Genomic DNA, 18,390 nt, shown 5'->3' with positions numbered 1-18,390 from the left:
AAATGCCATTTCCCCCTGCAATTTCCCATGGAATTCCCTGCGTTCCCATTTTTTTCTCCATCCAAATTCTACCAAGGGCCGTGAGAAATTCTCTGTCCTTTTGTCCCTGGAATACGTTATGTGGAATCTCCCTTCTGGATCTGATCATGTATCTTACCATTCTCTCTCTTCCTCTCCATATATATATATATATATATATATATATATATATATATATATATATATATATATATGATATGACATATAATTATATATATGTATAATTAAGATATATATAATTAAGATATATATATAATTAAGACATATATAAAGATATATATGTAATTAAGATATATATTATTAAGATAGATAGATATATAGCTATATCTATCTATCTATCTATCTATCTATCTATCTATCTTAATACTGGGTTTTGAAAGAATAGTCATTAACTTGCAATATATAGACCATTCCGATAATAATGACTTATTGAGCTCTATCTCTTTGTGGAGACTGATCTAGGTGCTCTGAGAAATATAATATTAATAAGACCTCTCCCCAACTTGAAGAATAAGACATTTCAGAAGAGAAGAAAAGCAGATACTACATAAAAATTCATTTTTATCAGAGTTTGATTTTTCTTGTTTTGAGGAGTTCATTCAGCAGGTAGTAAGTGCCTTGAGCTCTAAGTGGGCAGGAGGACTCAGGGAGACGTGTCCCTTCTGGCCGGGGTCATGGGGGAGGGTATGGTGGAAAAGTCAGGATTTTAAAGAGATCTGGAAAAGAAGGTCAGATTACAGTAGGGCTAGAGAAGGCTGAAGGGGTATTTTAGGTGTAGAACACAGTAAAAGGGGAGAAAAGTCCCAAAGTGCACCGGGGGTGGGGAGGCATCTGCTTAAATCTGGCCGGAAATCAGCATGAGAGTGGATGACTTTGGTGGCGATGAGATAAAACCGGAAGGCTGGGAGCCTCTGGGGAACCTTCAGTGTGGAGTGGTCAGTCAGCACAGTGCCGTGGAAGGTCTGGAGAGCAGGTGACAATCGAGGCTGTGCTTATCAGTATTCACTCAGCAGTGAGAGACTGGAAGAAGGTTAGACTATCTTCATACCCCTTATGAGAAGTCGGCCTAAGTAGCTTGTCAAAAGTTGCAAAGATGGTGAGTACCTGGGAGAAGACAGTGCAACTCGGCTTCTCCACTCCTAGGACGCCTGAGGCGCCCCCCCCCCCAGGAAGTGCATGGTTTTGATTGTTCCGCTCGAGCATCCTTTGAATCGTTCTTGTTCTTCCTTATACACCGGAGGCCCCACGTCTGCCTCCTTGGTTCTTCTTCCACAGGACTTTAAAAACGTGCCCTCCTCCAGGGGCCTAACATGCTGCTTTGGCTACATCTGGGTACGTCTGGGTATCTACATAAAACCACCCCAAACCCCAAGCCATGACCTCTCTCCTCACAGTGCACCCACACTGGACATCTCCATCGGAGTTCCAAAATAAAACGTGTTGTTTTCCTCTGTTACTGCTTTTAAGTTCCCTAGTTGGATCAATGGATCATTCGGTTAACACAGGCTACAAAAATTCTGGCCTCTCTTATTATTCGCTACCCCACGTGCCTCTTGAAGATGCTATTTTCTTTCCATTTTACTGGCACAGTCACAGCCCAGTACCACCGCTGTGCTTATATTCTAACTGGGGTCCCTGTCAATCATCTCTTCCTCAACCAATCTATTTTCACAGTGCTTTTCAATTTCCTTCTTTAAATACACATTTGAACCCATCAGAGTTCACGCTCTCTCGACTTCTTGAGTTAAACAGCCTCCTCACTGAGGGGTTGTCAATATTTTTTGTAAAAGGCCGGAAAACAAATATTTTAGGCTTGGAGGACCATACTCATTTCTGCTACAGTAGTGCCATACATCGTAACATAAAGAATAATGTTGGCTGAGTCCAATAAAACTACTTATGGATGTATAATATTTTTATGTATCGCAACATATTTTTCTTTTTTCCCCCCAACCATTTAAAAATATAAAAAAACATTCTTAGCTCATGGATTATACAAGAACATGATGGATCAGATCTGGCCTGTGAGCGATAATCGCTGCCTCTGCCCTAACTTGTCTTCTTGTCTCCTACATATACTCTCCAAGTTCACTCTCCATGCTGCTGTCTGAGTCAGGATCCCAGCCCAAAAAGTGGATCGTGTTGACAGCACTGCTTAAAACACATCAGGAGTAACCCATTACTCTCAGAATCGCCCAAACTACAGGTCCTTCCTCGGGTCCCTGACCCCCTTCCCAGGCTTATTTCTTGCCGGACACCTGACCTCATCATAGAGTTACGCTCTTCTCCTTCCTCTTTCTGTCTTTGCATATACTGTTCCCTCTAGCTGGGGTACTCGCCCCACCTTTTTCCACTTGGAGAACTCCTTTTATGAACCCATTAATCAAGGTAATACCAAACATCTCCTCCAGAAAGCTTTCCCCGACTGTTACCTCCACCTCCGATGCAGAATGATCCTGTTCTCCTTCCTATGAGCTCCTGAGGTGATCTTTACTTCTGTCACTACAGAAGTATCACACTCTATTATAATTGCAAACATAGATCTGTCTCCTCAGCGGAGTGTGAGCAACCTAAGGGTAGGATCCGAGTCTGATTTTTTCTCTATGCCAAGGGCTGGGCAATGTACTTAGAAGATAGTAGATGCTCAATAAGAATTTGGTGAATAAGTGAATGGTTAGACTTACCAGTTGGGTCCTTCAATAATAAATATTGAATTTCTATTTTCCATTTTTAAGTCCAATTATACAATAAGGGAAAATATCCCAAAAATGATAGCTTATTTTTTTTTCCAGATTGACTTACAGATTTCTACTGAAGTTTTTAAATTTCCTTTGCCCTGGAAAATTTGGGTCCTTATGTCATCATTCCTTTATAACATGATTTTCATATTTGAAAATTTTCATATTTGATTTTGAACTTTTGTTTAGAATACACTATTCAAAATGTTTAAGTGGAGACTAAATGAAGAGCTACCTGCATGGGATTTATTTCTTTCAAATGGAATACACTAAAAAAGAAAGAAAATAACATTTCTTGGCCACATACTAGGGTATACTGAATCCATAAAGAATGAGGAGGGGAAGCAGACTCTAAAAATCACCCCCAAAATACATCAGAAATATTTAGCCCCACAACCAAGACACAATTTCAGTGCAAAAGAGAGATATACACAGTTCCTCGCATTTTTTAATCGTCATCTTTAAGTTTATGAATGTGGATTTTATAAAATACAAACAGGGACTAAGTGTAAAATGCTTACAAGAGAGTGCTGCACTTAGAAAACAGGTAATTAAGTTTTGTTTTCTGTAAAACTGGGTTAAATTTTGGTAGACTTGGTGTAAATAAAGCTCAGTAGAAAAAGCCTTCCATGGGACCAAGCAAAACCGTTTTTCTTAAGAACAAAGGAATTAGTTACCACTCGTCCACTTTCAGCAGTTGCTGCATCTTAATATGCTCTCTTTGCAAGAAATTGATCTTGTCAGACAGTACAAATTGATACTGCACAGGAAAACTCTCCACAGACTATGACTTCAGAAATTAACTCTCGGAATACGACAGAATGGCAAAGGGGGGCAAAACCAGCATTAATATTTATTTACTGAAGCTCAGCCACACTGAGACTTTAAAATCTGTCCGACCGCTGTGGTTTAAGTGCTTAGCACACAAACGGCTGGTTCTCACTAGACGTCTGACAGAGAAGAAAAACGGTTCACTACCATGATGAAGCTAAATTCCGAAACTTCTAAGATTTAATAACCATAGGAACTGCATTATCATTACACTCTCACGTCCGCAATGACAAAGCTTCAAGTGGGTGTTAAACAAATGGTTATTATGCTTCAGTATAAGCAATTTTTTTCTCATAAAAGTATTTTATCCATCAAAATTTTCCCCGATCTCACACATGTATAAATGATTTATTTTTTTTCCTTTCCTTTCTCCCTCGCTCTCTCTCTCTTTTCTTCTTTCTTTCATTGTTCAAAAGGAAAGGTGGCAAACCATTTGGAATATTATTATAACAAAATGTTTTTAACAAAGTTTGATTTTAACAGAACCAGAGGCATCTTAACACTAACCCAAAACTTTGGGAGGTTCACCAACCTCTAGAATATTTTTTTTTCTCCAAATGCAGGCTGTTCAAGTGGTGCTTTTCTCCATCTGTTATCATACCGTGCTCAGAATTACATTGTCATATTTAATGTAAAAGGGATCAATCCCCTTTCATAGTTTAAATTCAACATATTACTATGATTAAAAGACCAGTGTTTTTTTTTTAATTTATGAACCAAACTAAATATAAATTTACATAAGTATTTAAACAAAGTTGCCTCTAAAAACTGAAAAACTCTAAAACAATTGAACAAACCTAAAGGCTTGACCCGAAAATTGAAAAATTATATTAAAACAAATTGAGAAGAAACCACTTACATGGTAATGTGAAATATCAACAATCTCAGTTTGAATTTTTCTCTGTGTGTATTTATGTGTATGTGTGTATATTTTCAATATAGCCAACTATACAATGTTTGGTACCTAAAATATCTTATTGTAATTTAGGGCTGAGTTATATCTTTACTAAAGTTTCATGACAGTGATGAGTATATCACAATATCTCATGACAGAAACAATGTAATTTGAAACCACGATGTGTGAGCATGGTTATAATAATGATTGAAACATGAAATGTGCCAATCAATTTCACCACTAAATTTTATACCTCCTCAGGACTCGGGTTCCTTATTTTGTATCAGTTCCATTTCAATTTGCATTCCTCTTTCACTCTGCCTCTTTAACCACTGACAGTAGCTGATTATTTTCCTAAATGTATTATTTAGATCCTTCAGTTCAACATTTTTTATTAGACACATAATTAACAAGAGAGGTAGCGGTGGTGGTAAAAGAAATATGTCATTTTTCTTATATTGATAGAGAATCACCTAAATATTTGAGCTCTGTAGATGAAAGGTTTTGTAATATATCAGTAATTCCCTGCCACACTTATCATTCACATGTCTGGGTGTTTTGCTTACTACATCTCCACTTCTCTGAACATGCCTGAAAGCTGTGTGTGAATTGAGTGACTAAGACTAACTCTAACAACTGTTTGGAAGCCTGTGGCAAAAATCAGTGGAATGAAATCGGTGCTGTGGTGCATAATGGGATTAGGGAGTACCTGGTGAGGTGCAGTTGGTGCTCGGATTCGCCCAGCAGCTCTGTCAGTTTCAGGCACTCCTCTCTGGCCCAGGCTGCCTTCTGCTGCTCCTGGTCCAAGAGCTGCTTGCTTTCACTCAGTTCTAATGTCAATTTTTCTACTTCCTTAGGTAGAGAGAAGAGGGAAAAAGCATCCATATAAAATACGTGTACTTGAATTCAAAATTATCTCATTTTTGTTTCTGCCATGAATTTTAATGTGATAAAAAAATTATTAGAAAATTTAGGCTGGCTTCCATTTTATGACAAAGGGAATTAACAAAGCCAAAAATGCACATTAGTGAGGTTTTCTTGGATCGTAAGATGAAGTCTAATTTTAAAAATGAAATGATTCAATGAGAGAGTCAAAATGGATAATCTGCACTTTCATTCTAAGGCTCAGTCCTTTTAAAAAATAATATTAACGGAAAATGTCACTGCTTTTAAAATGTAACATTTTGGTTTGTGACATTCGATCAGACGTGCAGTGATTTACATCAAATATGGTCAAATATGTGACTCTTTTCTAAAAGATGTATTTATTTGGATATTTTGAAAACCAAATTAAAGGGTAACATAATTTATCTTTTTGAAAAATGTGAGGTGTAAATGAAGGTATCATGATGATGCTCTATATTATTTGGAAAAAATAATTAGGAAAAAAAATATAGCATGAGAACCTTTAAGTATTTAGACTATATAAGATTTCTGAGCTCAAATAATACTATATTAAAATTGCACTGTTAAAAGGGGAAACAAAAGCACAATCAGATCAATTAATAAATATAAATATAAACAATCTAAAATATATGAAAACTTATGTTGGTAATTTTCTGGTCTCAGGATGAAATCATCCCTATCTTACTGAAACTCAAATATTTCAAAGCAAAAATACCTTACATAGAACATAGTTGTAAATAATTTATACAGTAAAGTAGAGATATTTATTTATTATAGAACATTTATTAAAAATTTAAAAAAGAAAAGATAAATATTCAGGCTATTAAACAAGAAAAATTAGATAAAAGAAATTAAAGGGTAGAAACATTTTCAAATTCAGCAGACAGTGAGAAGCAATTTTAATGCAAAAATGCAATTTCCCTTTAAAAAACAAAATCATGCCTAAGTAGACTGTTTTAAACATTTCAAATTTCCTCATGTCATTACTCAATATTGAGAATAATTTCCAACTATACTTAATACATCAGGCAAGAAAAACGAGTGCATTTTTAATATTTACTACACTGTATTCAGTTTATGCCCATAGAAACCATATATTATCAACTATATAATAAAACAACTTATTATGAGTTCTCAAATATTGTTTTATTTTTAAAAACCTATATAATAATGTGTATCACTTTCACTCAGAGTAGATTTTCCATACCTTTCAGATTAAAATATTAATAAAACTTATTTGTTTCTTTAAAATATTTTAAACTGTTCAAGTTATATTAATATATTTCATCTCATAATTAAATATAATTAAAAAGATGAAAAACGATGGAAAAGTATTAACTTTTACTTGTCTAACATTTGCGAAATTAACAAAAGCAAAAAGTATTGGAATTTTATGTTGACTTTAAAACTTTAAAAATTCATTATGAATTTTTTTACACAGTGCTATATGCAAGACACTACATTAAATATTATGGTGGACTCCCAGAATTTCCATTTTTCTACCCAGAAGTTAACAATTCAATTGGGTAAATGAGACATATCCATACACAAAAGACTATTAAAATACAAAGCATATAAAAAAACGACAAATGCATATTAGATAAAAATCTGTGCTTTAACAGGCCAGATTAGAAATATATTAGCATGGGCAAGAAAGTAGGAAAGAAGCTAAGGGCACATAAACTCATGGAATAATAGATTAGACCACATTACGAAAGGTCCTGAATTCTAGATTAATAAAACGATTTTTCTTATATATAATGAGGAGATAGTAATGGCTTAAACAAGTATGCAATATGAGAGAAGCTGACCTTAAAAAACACTAGATCAATGTGCATGATAGATTTAAGATGGCAGAGACTGACTAGCAGTAGGGAGACCACGAAAAGATAGATGAACTATCTAGAGGGGTAGAGACATTATTAAAACATATATAATAAAAGAGAAATACAAAGAGAACACGGTGAGTATATGGAAATAAGAGGAAAGATATCAGGAGACATCAAAGCTGACTCCAGAATTTCGAATTGAGAGGATATAAAAGAATGACAGAAATAAAAAACGTATAAAATTCCCAACTTTCTTAAAAAGCAAAGACACAGCAAGTTTTATAAGCACCATACAATAGCAACATATGGAACTTCACACTGATAGTCAGGCTTTAAGTATAAATCATCTTCTTTCTTAATCTCATGTAATAAAATCTCAGAGGCTATACTGGAAGCCAAACATAGAGATAAAGAACACGGGCCCAAGAGTCAACACATATCGGGGTTCACAGCTCTAGCACTTTCTAGCTCGGTGACCGTGGACAAGTTATTCAGGTTCTTCAGCCTAAAATGGGAGTGATAACTGTAGTAAGCTCCTAAAACTATTGTGAAAATTAAATTAGATGAGCAGTACTTAGCAGAGTGTCTAGTACCTAGTAAGAGCTGAATAAAAGATAGCAAGTATCATTATTATTTCTGATTTTTTCCTCTATCTTTCAAGAAGAGCAAAGAGATAAGTAGAAAAAATGACCTGCCTAAAGATTCATCGTTATTACTGAGGACTAAAGCATTCTTGTTTTAATCCAATAATATTTTCCCGATAAAGTATTATTTTGGTGAAAATTAAATAAAACTTTATTATAATTTCAAAATGCAAAAAGCACTTTTCTTAGGAAGATGGAAAATTACTGTCTGCTTCTGATTATCTGTGCCAGAAAAAGAGCTTATTGGTGCAGGTAATCAAAATCAACAAATAATCTAACCAGCTGGACCAGGGCTCAGCACTTACTCCCTGAGTCAGAAAAATCTGCCATGGTACCAACTCCAACAGTTAGAAGAGGCATCTCTTGCCAGAAATGCCATGCTCTCACTGGCAGGATAACCCTTTGCCTCACCCAACTAGGTCAGAGCTGCTTTCTTGGCTGTACAGAGTGGCTTGAGGATGAAAGACCAACAACAGTCATAGACCAACTGTACATTATTCTTAAAGTATATTATAAACCTGCAATGTCTACTGTGCAGTTTGATGAGGCCGTCTTAGCCAACAGGGCAAAGACAAGTCCAGACAGCTTTAACTTTACCAAAAGATACACTTCAAGGTATGACTGTAACCACCAGAACAACTAATAGGAGAATAGTACTAAGGACAGGATATGGAGAAAGGGGGATTCGTTACCGTTCATTTATAATCCATAGTGTAAGAAGGTTTTTCTTACTAATCATGGACATATGTGACTTCATTCTTATTATTAATGAAATTTTCTTATCAAAGTAATATGCCAAATTTAAGTCAAATAGCATTCAATGCCTATAACAAAGAAGGGCAGTGGCCATGCTCCACCCCTCACCCATCTCTGAGCTTAATCTTCAAAGGCACACACTCTCCACTCTTCTGATATTTATCTTCATATTTTTAATGCTACTTCTTGATTTTGCAGCATTAGACACTAATGATTTCCTATAGTAAAAAATTAATGATTTCTGTTTCCTATACCACCCACCCAACATAACATTAACCTACCATGAAACAATTTTGATTAAATCACTAGTCAGTAGTCCATTTACATTATAAAGACTATAGAAATAGTGTTCGCTACTGAGACAAGCATTATTTTGCTTAATTTTCTTGCACAATATTTTCTTATTTCTGGAATTAATTGCCTCATTTTTAATAGTTTATTTTTCTAGGTAACTGGCATTTTGCCCCAAATGACAAAACAGATCTGTCAAATACCCACCAATAATATTTTTCCAAATAATGGAACACATTGGATAAATTATCAGTTCCTTTAAATTTTTTTCCTTATATAGATATATCCTTCTTAGTGCCTTATTTCTGGCCTGTTGATCTCTATATTGGGTCAAGCCCTACCCATGCTCCTATTATAGAGTTACCTGTTTTCTGGGTTGTAAGTAATTCTGCTCTTAGGTTTACTCTCATTTTTGCTGGAAGTATATTCTCCAGGTAACTTTCATTAGAAAGGATACATGAATAACACATTTTTTAAAAGTGTCTGTATGCCTGAAAATGCTGTTATTCTATGTATACGCTTAATAGTTTGTCTAGGTATAAAAATCTATGATGAAATTAAATTTCATTCAGGATTTTTAAGGGGCTACTCCACTGTCTTCAAGATTCTAATATAAATGAAAAGGCTTATGCCATCCTGATTCCTAATACTCAGTCTATGATTTGCTTTTTTGTTTCTGAAAGCTTTTATAATCATTTTTCCCCTGACAATTTGAAATTTTACTAAGTTGGACCTTGGAATGGGCCTTTTTTCATGCCTTCTTCTGGGTGGGCTCTTCAATCTGGAGGTTTTCTTTAGGGAAGTTTTCTTATATTATCATGTTATAATATTTTGATGCCATACATTTTAATATTTCATCTTCCTGGAACGCCTAGACATTGGTTCTTAGCTTTGTTGAACTGGTCATCTAATTTTCTTATATTTTCTACCTTTTTGTCCTTTGATTCTAACTAACTTCTGGAAGATTCTCTTGACTTCATCTTCTAAAACTTCTACTGAATCAAAAAGATTTTTACCACATTTTTCATTTCCATGAGCTTTTTCTTGTTTTGTTTTATACAGCATGCTATTTTTATCTTAATAGCTTATATCTATCAGAATGTTATAGTATTTTAATCGTTCTCCTCTGCTCATTATAAATTGCCTCAGTTTCCTTTTTTCTGTGTGTCTGTTTTAGACACTCCATAATGCTTTCCTCAAACACACAGTAATACTTGGCTGCCATTTCATATTTTGGAATAAAGTAGTTAACAAAAGTTTGTGTGTAATGGCTTTTGGTAATGTGATAGTTTATATTACTGTTCAGCAAACATTCACTTCTATCTCCCTTCCTCTGGGAGTGGAATACACTCTCTCTCCCCAATGACTTTGGGTCTGGCCATTTTATTTTACTTGGCCCATGGTATTTTCATGGCTGTAATATAAGAAGAAGCCATAAATATGTTTATGGGGTTTGGCTCTGCTTCTGTATTCTGGTGCTTCTCCATGAGAAAAGCATGCCCTGGATAGCTGCTGCCCCTTTTGCCTGAACCACAGAATAAATACATGTGGAGCAAAACAAAACCCAGACCATAACCCGGACAACCCACAACCCACAACCTGAAGCAAAAACACCAGTCAAATGCAGCACAGATCAGCCAAACCTTAGTTGACCAGAAGATTCAGAAACAAGAGCATTAATGATTGCTATTGTAAGTCATGGGTTTGTTCAATATAAAATAACTGACAAACTGCTTTAACGGCATAAGGAGTGCTACAACTGTATATCATCTTGAAATTTTATTTGGTCTTTGAAACAACAGTATGAAGTACATAACCAGTTATCTTGTTTGTACAAAACAAGAAATCGAGGGTCAAAGATATTGAATAACTGTCTGAAAAAGCAAACCTAAGCCTTCTGACGTCACTTCCATATCACACCATAAAATAGACAATGGCTTTAAATCTTTCCTTCTTTACTTTCCTTTTTGACCAAGCACCATACTAAGGAATCCATTTTACGTCACAATTCAGAAACAGACATACTCTCGCACACATATGTATAAATGTAACTAGCATTTCATAAAATCATATTAATTCTTACTATGTGTGAAACGCTCAGATATTTCCTATTCCTTCTTACTCTGTTCTATTCTATTCTATTCTATTCTATTCTATTCTATTCTACGTCTTTGAAGAATTTCATTAAGCAATTCTATTATACATTTCTACTGACTTTGTAAAAAAAAAAAAACCTGAAGAAGTGAATGCAAAACCCATTTGAAAAATTATATATCATCTTAATCCTAAAGGACAACTTTACCTGGAAAGAAAAAGTAGCATACAGAAACTATTTTAATCCAATGGTAGCGATTTAGCCCTGCTACTAAACATTATGTGACTTCGAAGCCATTTACTAATCTTTAGTATGGGGTAACTTATTTGTGTACATGGAGAAGAGAAGGGGAGGAAAGAAAACAATATAGAACAGTAAGAACACTGGAAGCCAAAGTCCTTGCACAGTGAAAAAGTAGAACCTATGGTTTTGAAGCTGACGAAATTTGACAATGTGAATTTATCACTCAGGAACCAATGAGTGAATTCATTGAATATACTTAGAAAAGTAATAATAATGAAAAATAAAACGTAACAATCTATCACTTGGAAGAGAAGTAATAGTTTCTATCAAGTTCTGTGTGGATAAAAAGATTGTACTCGTTGGAAATTTAATATTCACCACCTGACACTTTTATTAACTCGTAGATGTTAAGAATGATTGACCAAATCGCTAATAAGGTTTTGTCTGGGGCTACACTAGCTACCTGTGGCTATTTAAATTTAAGTTACTTTAAATAAAAAAATTTAGTTCCTTAGTTGCATTAATCACATGATAAGTGCACAATAGCCACATATGAATTGTGGCTGCCATATCATACAGTGCAGATATAAAATATTTTCATCACCACAAAAAATTCTATTGGGTTGCACTGGCCTAGAATATAGAAAAATTTATTTCTAAGACTCACTCTCCAAAGTAGGCTCTTGGGAAACCTATGTGAAGAAAAGGATAGTATAAGTAGTAAAAAAGTCATTTTAGAAATAGACAAAAAAAAGTTGTCCTCTTTACTACAGTAGATGTGAACGGTGGCTAATACCATTCTAGAAGTTCTGCTCCTGGTCATCATTGTCAAGGGCACACAACACTGATTTAATATGTTTTCATTGCAAGCCTAATGGTAACACTGATACCAGCTATCATATTTGAGTGCCTACCATCTGTTCCAACAATGGAAGTAAAATGATATGAATTCAAATTTTTGAGAAAGGGTATGGATGTTTCCATTGTGGTAGGAATATATGGCTCTAAATGCATATAAAACCAATGCATATGAATCCATGTAGACTATGTAAATTATGAGTGATTTATGAGGTTTTCAAAACTAATTTTGACTGTATGGAATATTTACCTTTCAAACTGAATTTAGAGCATAACCTCCTCTTGAAAAGTCACTCCACTGTAATGAAATATACTGAGTTTATTTTAGTAGAGTTTATTTCAATAGCTTTACAATTTGAGTTTTATATTTATAAACATTCCAGAAGTTAAAGAAGTCAGTTATACTTTACTGTATTTAATGGGAGGAATTAGTTGCTTTCGCTATCATTGGTGAAGACTTCTGAATTTTCCCTTCAAATATCAAGGGTTTGCTGTAACTTCAAAGATTTGAAAACAGCCTCCTAACACCACCCCCTGGACCCCCAGGTGCCAGCTGACTGAATCAGTAATACCTGACTACTGAAGAATTACTAAGTATAACGATCTGTAAGCAAAAACTTCCCAGGAATGGCTGTTGGATCACTTACAAACCCACCTAACTGAATTATCATCGAAGAGAATATTTCTGTTTTGTTCATAGCTATGTTATGAGGGCTATGTTAATGAAGTTAATCAACTCAGAAAACTTTAGATCTGTAGCAGTTCCTTGTTCTACACAGCTGGCTTCCTATGGCAATTATTCTACTGCACATACCATCAAATGCTATATTGGGACATTTAAATATCAGTCTCGTAATGCTTTTTGTGGAGAAAATATAACAAAAAAAACTAATGCAGGTGTATATTCCTGTGCACATAAAAAGGAAATCCTTTAATATGTTATAACCATCCCCATGTTATAACTTTTAAAACAAAGAAAGGCTCAAAAAGGTAATGGTTTGGCCTATTTTCTAGAAGGAAATGTATGCCCGTAATGTACTTAACATTCTAATTTAATGTAAAGAAAAACCAGTTTACATTTAAAATACATAAAGTTGACTTTATGGGAATGTAAACTGGTACAATCCTATGGAAAACAATATGAAGGGTCCTCAAAAAATTAATAATCGAACTACTATATTATCTAGCAATTCTACTTCTGGGTATTTATCTGAAGGAATTGAAATCACTATCTCAAAAAGATATCTGTACCCTCATGTTTATTGCAGCATTATTTACAATAATCAAGACATAGAAACAACCTACAAGTCCATCAATAGATAAATGAATAAAGAGAATGTAGTGTGTGTGTGTGTGTGTGTGTGTGTGTGTGTGTAGTAGGTGTGTATATATATATATATATAATATATATATATATATACATATACAAAGGAATATTCTTCAGCCATAAAATAGAAGGAACTCTTACCATTTGTGACAATATGGATGGACCTTGAGGGCATTATGCTAAGTGAAATAAGTCAGAGAAAGAGAAATATCATATGCTGTCACTTATGTGGAATCTAAAACAAAAAACAAAAAACCAAAAAAAATTTGTAAATACAGAGAACAGATCAGAGGTTGCCAGAGGCGGGGGTTGGGGAAGTGGGCAAAATGGGTGAAGGTCGTCAAAGGTACAAACTTCTAGTTATAAGATAAATGAGTTCTGAGGATTTAATGTACAGTATGATGACTACTGCATGTTTGAAAGTTGTAAGAAAGTATCTTAGGAGTTACCACCACAAGAAAAGAATTGCAACTATGTGAAGTGATGGATGTTAACTAAAACTTATCATGGTAATCGGTTTACAATATATCATCTTGTTGTACACCTAAAACTAATATAATGCTATATGTCAATTGTAACTCAGTAAAACTGGAAAAATAAATAAAATTAAACATGTTTACATATATTTAAATGTATACATATATTTTAAATATGTATATTATATATGCATGCATATATTAAGTATTCACATTCTAACACTATTTAATAAAATAAATAGGGAACATTAGTGAAAAAAAATGCTCAGAGGAAGCTGTGACTCCTTCATTCCTACTGAGAACGGGGCCAGGATCCTTTGGTTGGGAGGCAGGAGGGAGAGTCACCAGTGCAAAATTAACTCCAATTTATATCATGTTCAAAAAAAAAAAGTCAGACTTAACTCTGAAAAGTACATTCGAAAGAAAAATAAACCTGGAGTCTTTTCTCTCAAAATGAAATCAGGAAGATCTCTTTTCGATGGAATAGCCTCATCTAAAGATTGGTCTTTTCAAAGGCCAAAAAAATTGTTTCATTTGTTTTTCTCTCTTATGAGAGAGGAACTATCTAACAAATATAAAAGCTAGGAGATAGAAGAATTACTACAGGAAAAAAAAATCTGTAAATAGTTACTCCAAACTCAAATGTTTATTACAGTTGTTGACTTTTATCTCCATTTGAATATTGTTTTATTACCAGTTGAGAAAATCACCCAAAGCAAAAAACAAAAAAAACAAAAAACAAAATTAAATTAAAATAATTCCAATTTAGGAAAATAAACTGTTAATTTATTCCCTTAAACAATTCCTTTTCTAGTCCTCAATTCAATACAATAAATATTTTTGATGAGCCTACTATGTGCCAGACTTTTTGTAGTATGTATATGTTATATATATAATCCAGATGGCCAATTACATATATATCTCCAATCTGTCCACTCTTCAACTGACTCTGTCTTCCTAGTCCTACATAGCTATTAAAATATAAACTAATTCCCTATCATTTTGATAAAAAAGCAAACCTAATGATACATCCAATTTATCCTATCATTTCCTCTTAAAGTTTACTAAATAACAAATTAGTTCTTGTAAAAACTTATAGCAGAAAATGTTTTATAAGCATTAATATTAAGGCATCAGGATTCATGTTAAATGAAGTCTAACCATAATTTTCACATTATATTACAAAGTTTTAGGATAATTTTGTTCCTTTTATATCTGGTATTAATATTTTCCAACAGAATAATTCAATTAAAAATACATATAACATTAACAAAGCTTTGATCCTATAGCCCGCTACTAATTACAGCGGTGGCTGTTGCAAATAAAAATAAGGCTAAATATACCCTCCCCAAAACAATTTTAGTAAATAAGAGAATGAAAGGCATTTTCAAGATAAAGATGCTTTCACTATTTACAAAGATAAATAAATTTAAATGAACTGCAAATACTGCTATTTTTAAAGTTATATCTGATTTTGCTACAGGAAAACATTATAAGTAAGTTTAAATATGTGAAGTTTATTATGTGTTTATGGTTTAGAAAACTTTTTATTAATTGTATTTATAATGCCTTTGGGTTATCATTATGAGATTAAAAATACTTAAAATACATCAAGGTATAATTTATAACTGTAAATTAAATAGTTTTTGAAGGTGTTTTCAAAGTTGACCCTAATACCTTAAACGAATTGCAACATAAAGGTCAATGCAATGTGGAATTTCAACAGTTTCCTATATTTTCTGGCAAAATTATTTTGTCTCTCAGATAATGCACACTTTTTTATTATGCTTCAGCTAGAACAAACCAAAACTCTTATATTCAATGTTGCTTTTTTAGGAGTTGTCAGAAAAATATCAGTTAAACATTCTGATTCCCAAAGGGAAAATGCAAGGGAGGTTCTGGGTTATTTAGCAACTAACTTTCAAGACTTCAATGTACGTTTTTAATTTATCAAACTAAATGCCTCTTCCATAAATATTGCGCTGACTATATTTCTTATAAAATGTGCTCCTACCAAAACACTTGAAAGTTAACTCCCCTGTTTACATCAAGACTTTGTTTAATAAAAACAAGGGCCTTCAAAAAAAAAGGTACACTTAGAGACAGATGGTACCTCAGTTATCACCTTTCTCCACCCGTCCTGTACAGATGAGCTTAAACAACCCTCTGAAACCCACCTGACCAGACTAGAACTCAGGCTTCAGACTCTTCGCGGATCCCCGTTTCCCTTCGAATGTGGAATAATGCCAGATCACGGTGCTAACTCAGTTACGAGCACAAACAAGCTTCTATTGACAATAATTGATTTTTTAAATGCAATAAAGAAAATGCATCAGCTGTTTCTCCTTTGACAACTGTTACTCAACAAGTATTTTTTTGCTTTGTGTATTCTCTTGTTTAATTCTGTCAGTCTCCGACAATCAACAAACTTAAGACTCAGACCCCCTCTTTAAAAAAAAAGAAGTTTTGTAAGAGCATATACATCATTTCTTAATTAAGAGTAAGATATATTTTATTGAATTTTACTTTTATCAATATGATTATTTAGTACAGATGCTGGGGCAAAATAATATATTTCTCTTGAACCAAGAAAAGCTCATTTAGACCAAATTCAATATCCAGCCTTTCATTTCAAACTGAATGATTTTATTCTACACGAAATCGTTTTTAATTTCTCACTAAATCAGTTTCAAATGACAGAACAAAGGAAACACCTATCTACATGTCTGGATCACTTAACAGTAGACAGTGGAATACAGCGCCTCCTCTTCCCCACACAAACATACTGGACCTCTATGAGGTCACCTCTCCTACCTACCTACCCAGTCTCTGCTACTCCTTGGGGCACCTGTTTACAGAGAACATCGATATCGATGCTCTGGCTTTAAGACCCCAAGGAGAGTAGGAGAGAGATAGTATTGCTGACAGCATACCTAGAGCAGTCAAACCTGCCTGAACACTTAATGCTTGGATTCAAAATATCCCAACCATTGAAACCGCTTGTCTGTATTCAACTCACCTCTTAGCTGCTACTCTGCTCGTGGTGACACAAAATGGATCCTCTCCCATTGGAAAACTGGACTATTTAACTTTATCTTGTTAGAAGGTTTTCACCAAAATTAATGAGATGTTCTTATGTGAAGAGGAACTAGCAAATTTTAACAACAAAACTAGGTTTATTTTTAGAGACATAACTGATTGGAAAAAAAAAAAAACCCCTTCTGTACTGAGACATGGTGTACGTGATCTCACCTTATGGGGAGTTTTTAGAAAATTCATTTTAGCTGTGGGTTATATAAATATTTCTGTAAAGTTCTATTTGCAGAACTTAAGAATTTATAGTACTTTGCTTTAACTCAAAAATAACCTATATTTCCCAACTAATTTTGGGAAGAAGCTTCAATGTAAAGTAGCTACTTTAGCTAATAAATATTGAATATGTTTCTTTTAAATTAACAGTATTCACATACAAAGAAGTAAATATACCTATTCAATTTTCTGACTATCCTTTTAATCATAACTGTTCTATGACGTTTACAGCTTTTCATAGTTTAGAAAAAACTTTCACACATTACTGAATATATATGCTGTCACAATTAGAAAACTAACGATTCTTGCTTTCATTCATTTTCAAAAAAAAATAGGTGTAGAACAGATAAGTATAGGGTACTGACTTAAGTAAAAGTTTTTACTGAGATATAATTGACATAATATTGTATTACTTTTAGGTGTGCAACATGATATAACATAAGTATATGGACAGAATACTTTTAAAAGGATTCACTTAATAGAATGGATCAAAGAAATCTCAGAATAATTATATAGTCTCTAATTATTCAAATTTCCAATTTAGTCCACTTATCCAGGTTGTTTAGATGAAGAAATTGAAATTTCAAACAGGCCCATTCGTATTGCATTGCAACACAGGTTTAAATTCTGCCAACTACAAATCTGCTCCGTATTTATGAAGGGACTTTGATTTTTTTAGCCATACATGCCTAATTTCATCATTATTTGCCATCAGTGGAATCTTCTGGCACATGGCTTAAAGCTACTTAAACACACTACTTGTACACAGTAGGTACAAAAGTAAACGTCTCTTGATTTGCTTAGAATTCTTTTGAAGAAGGCAAATGGTCTGGTTCTTTAACAGGAAAACAAACATATCAGTTAAAAAAAAAAAAACATGGAAGACAGGAAATATCAAGCCATAAAAGGTCTTCAACAAAGGGGACAGGACTACACTCACTGATTTTAATGAGGATAATAACAATGGTGTGCTGCTCAAATTTGTTTGTGACGTGAACTTGAAAGGAACTATTTATTATGGTGCAATGTCACAAACAGAATCCAAAAGGGTTCAGGCTACAATAGGTCCAAACTAAAATGATCACGTTGCAGAGAGACAAAGGCAAATACCTGTATTTACTGCTCAATTGCAGGTAGCAGATGGGGTGCCATT

General features: G+C 33.9%; 1 protein-coding gene across 1 annotated transcript in view; it reads right to left on the bottom strand.

Annotated features, from left to right (window-relative positions):
- SDCCAG8 (SHH signaling and ciliogenesis regulator SDCCAG8) overlaps positions 1-18,390 on the bottom strand; it is a 210,673-nt gene that overhangs the window by 108,007 nt on the left and 84,276 nt on the right. Inside the window, exon 13 of the mRNA XM_039883232.1 lies at positions 5,213-5,355. Within this exon, the coding sequence (XP_039739166.1) occupies positions 5,213-5,355 (143 nt within the window). The remainder of the gene's footprint in view (positions 1-5,212; positions 5,356-18,390) is intronic.

Source organism: Pteropus medius, unplaced genomic scaffold (genome assembly GCF_902729225.1).
Source record: "Pteropus medius unplaced genomic scaffold, Ma_sr-lr_union100, whole genome shotgun sequence".
Lineage (NCBI taxonomy): Eukaryota > Metazoa > Chordata > Mammalia > Chiroptera > Pteropodidae > Pteropus > Pteropus medius.
This window is presented reverse-complemented; position numbering and strand designations above follow the sequence as displayed.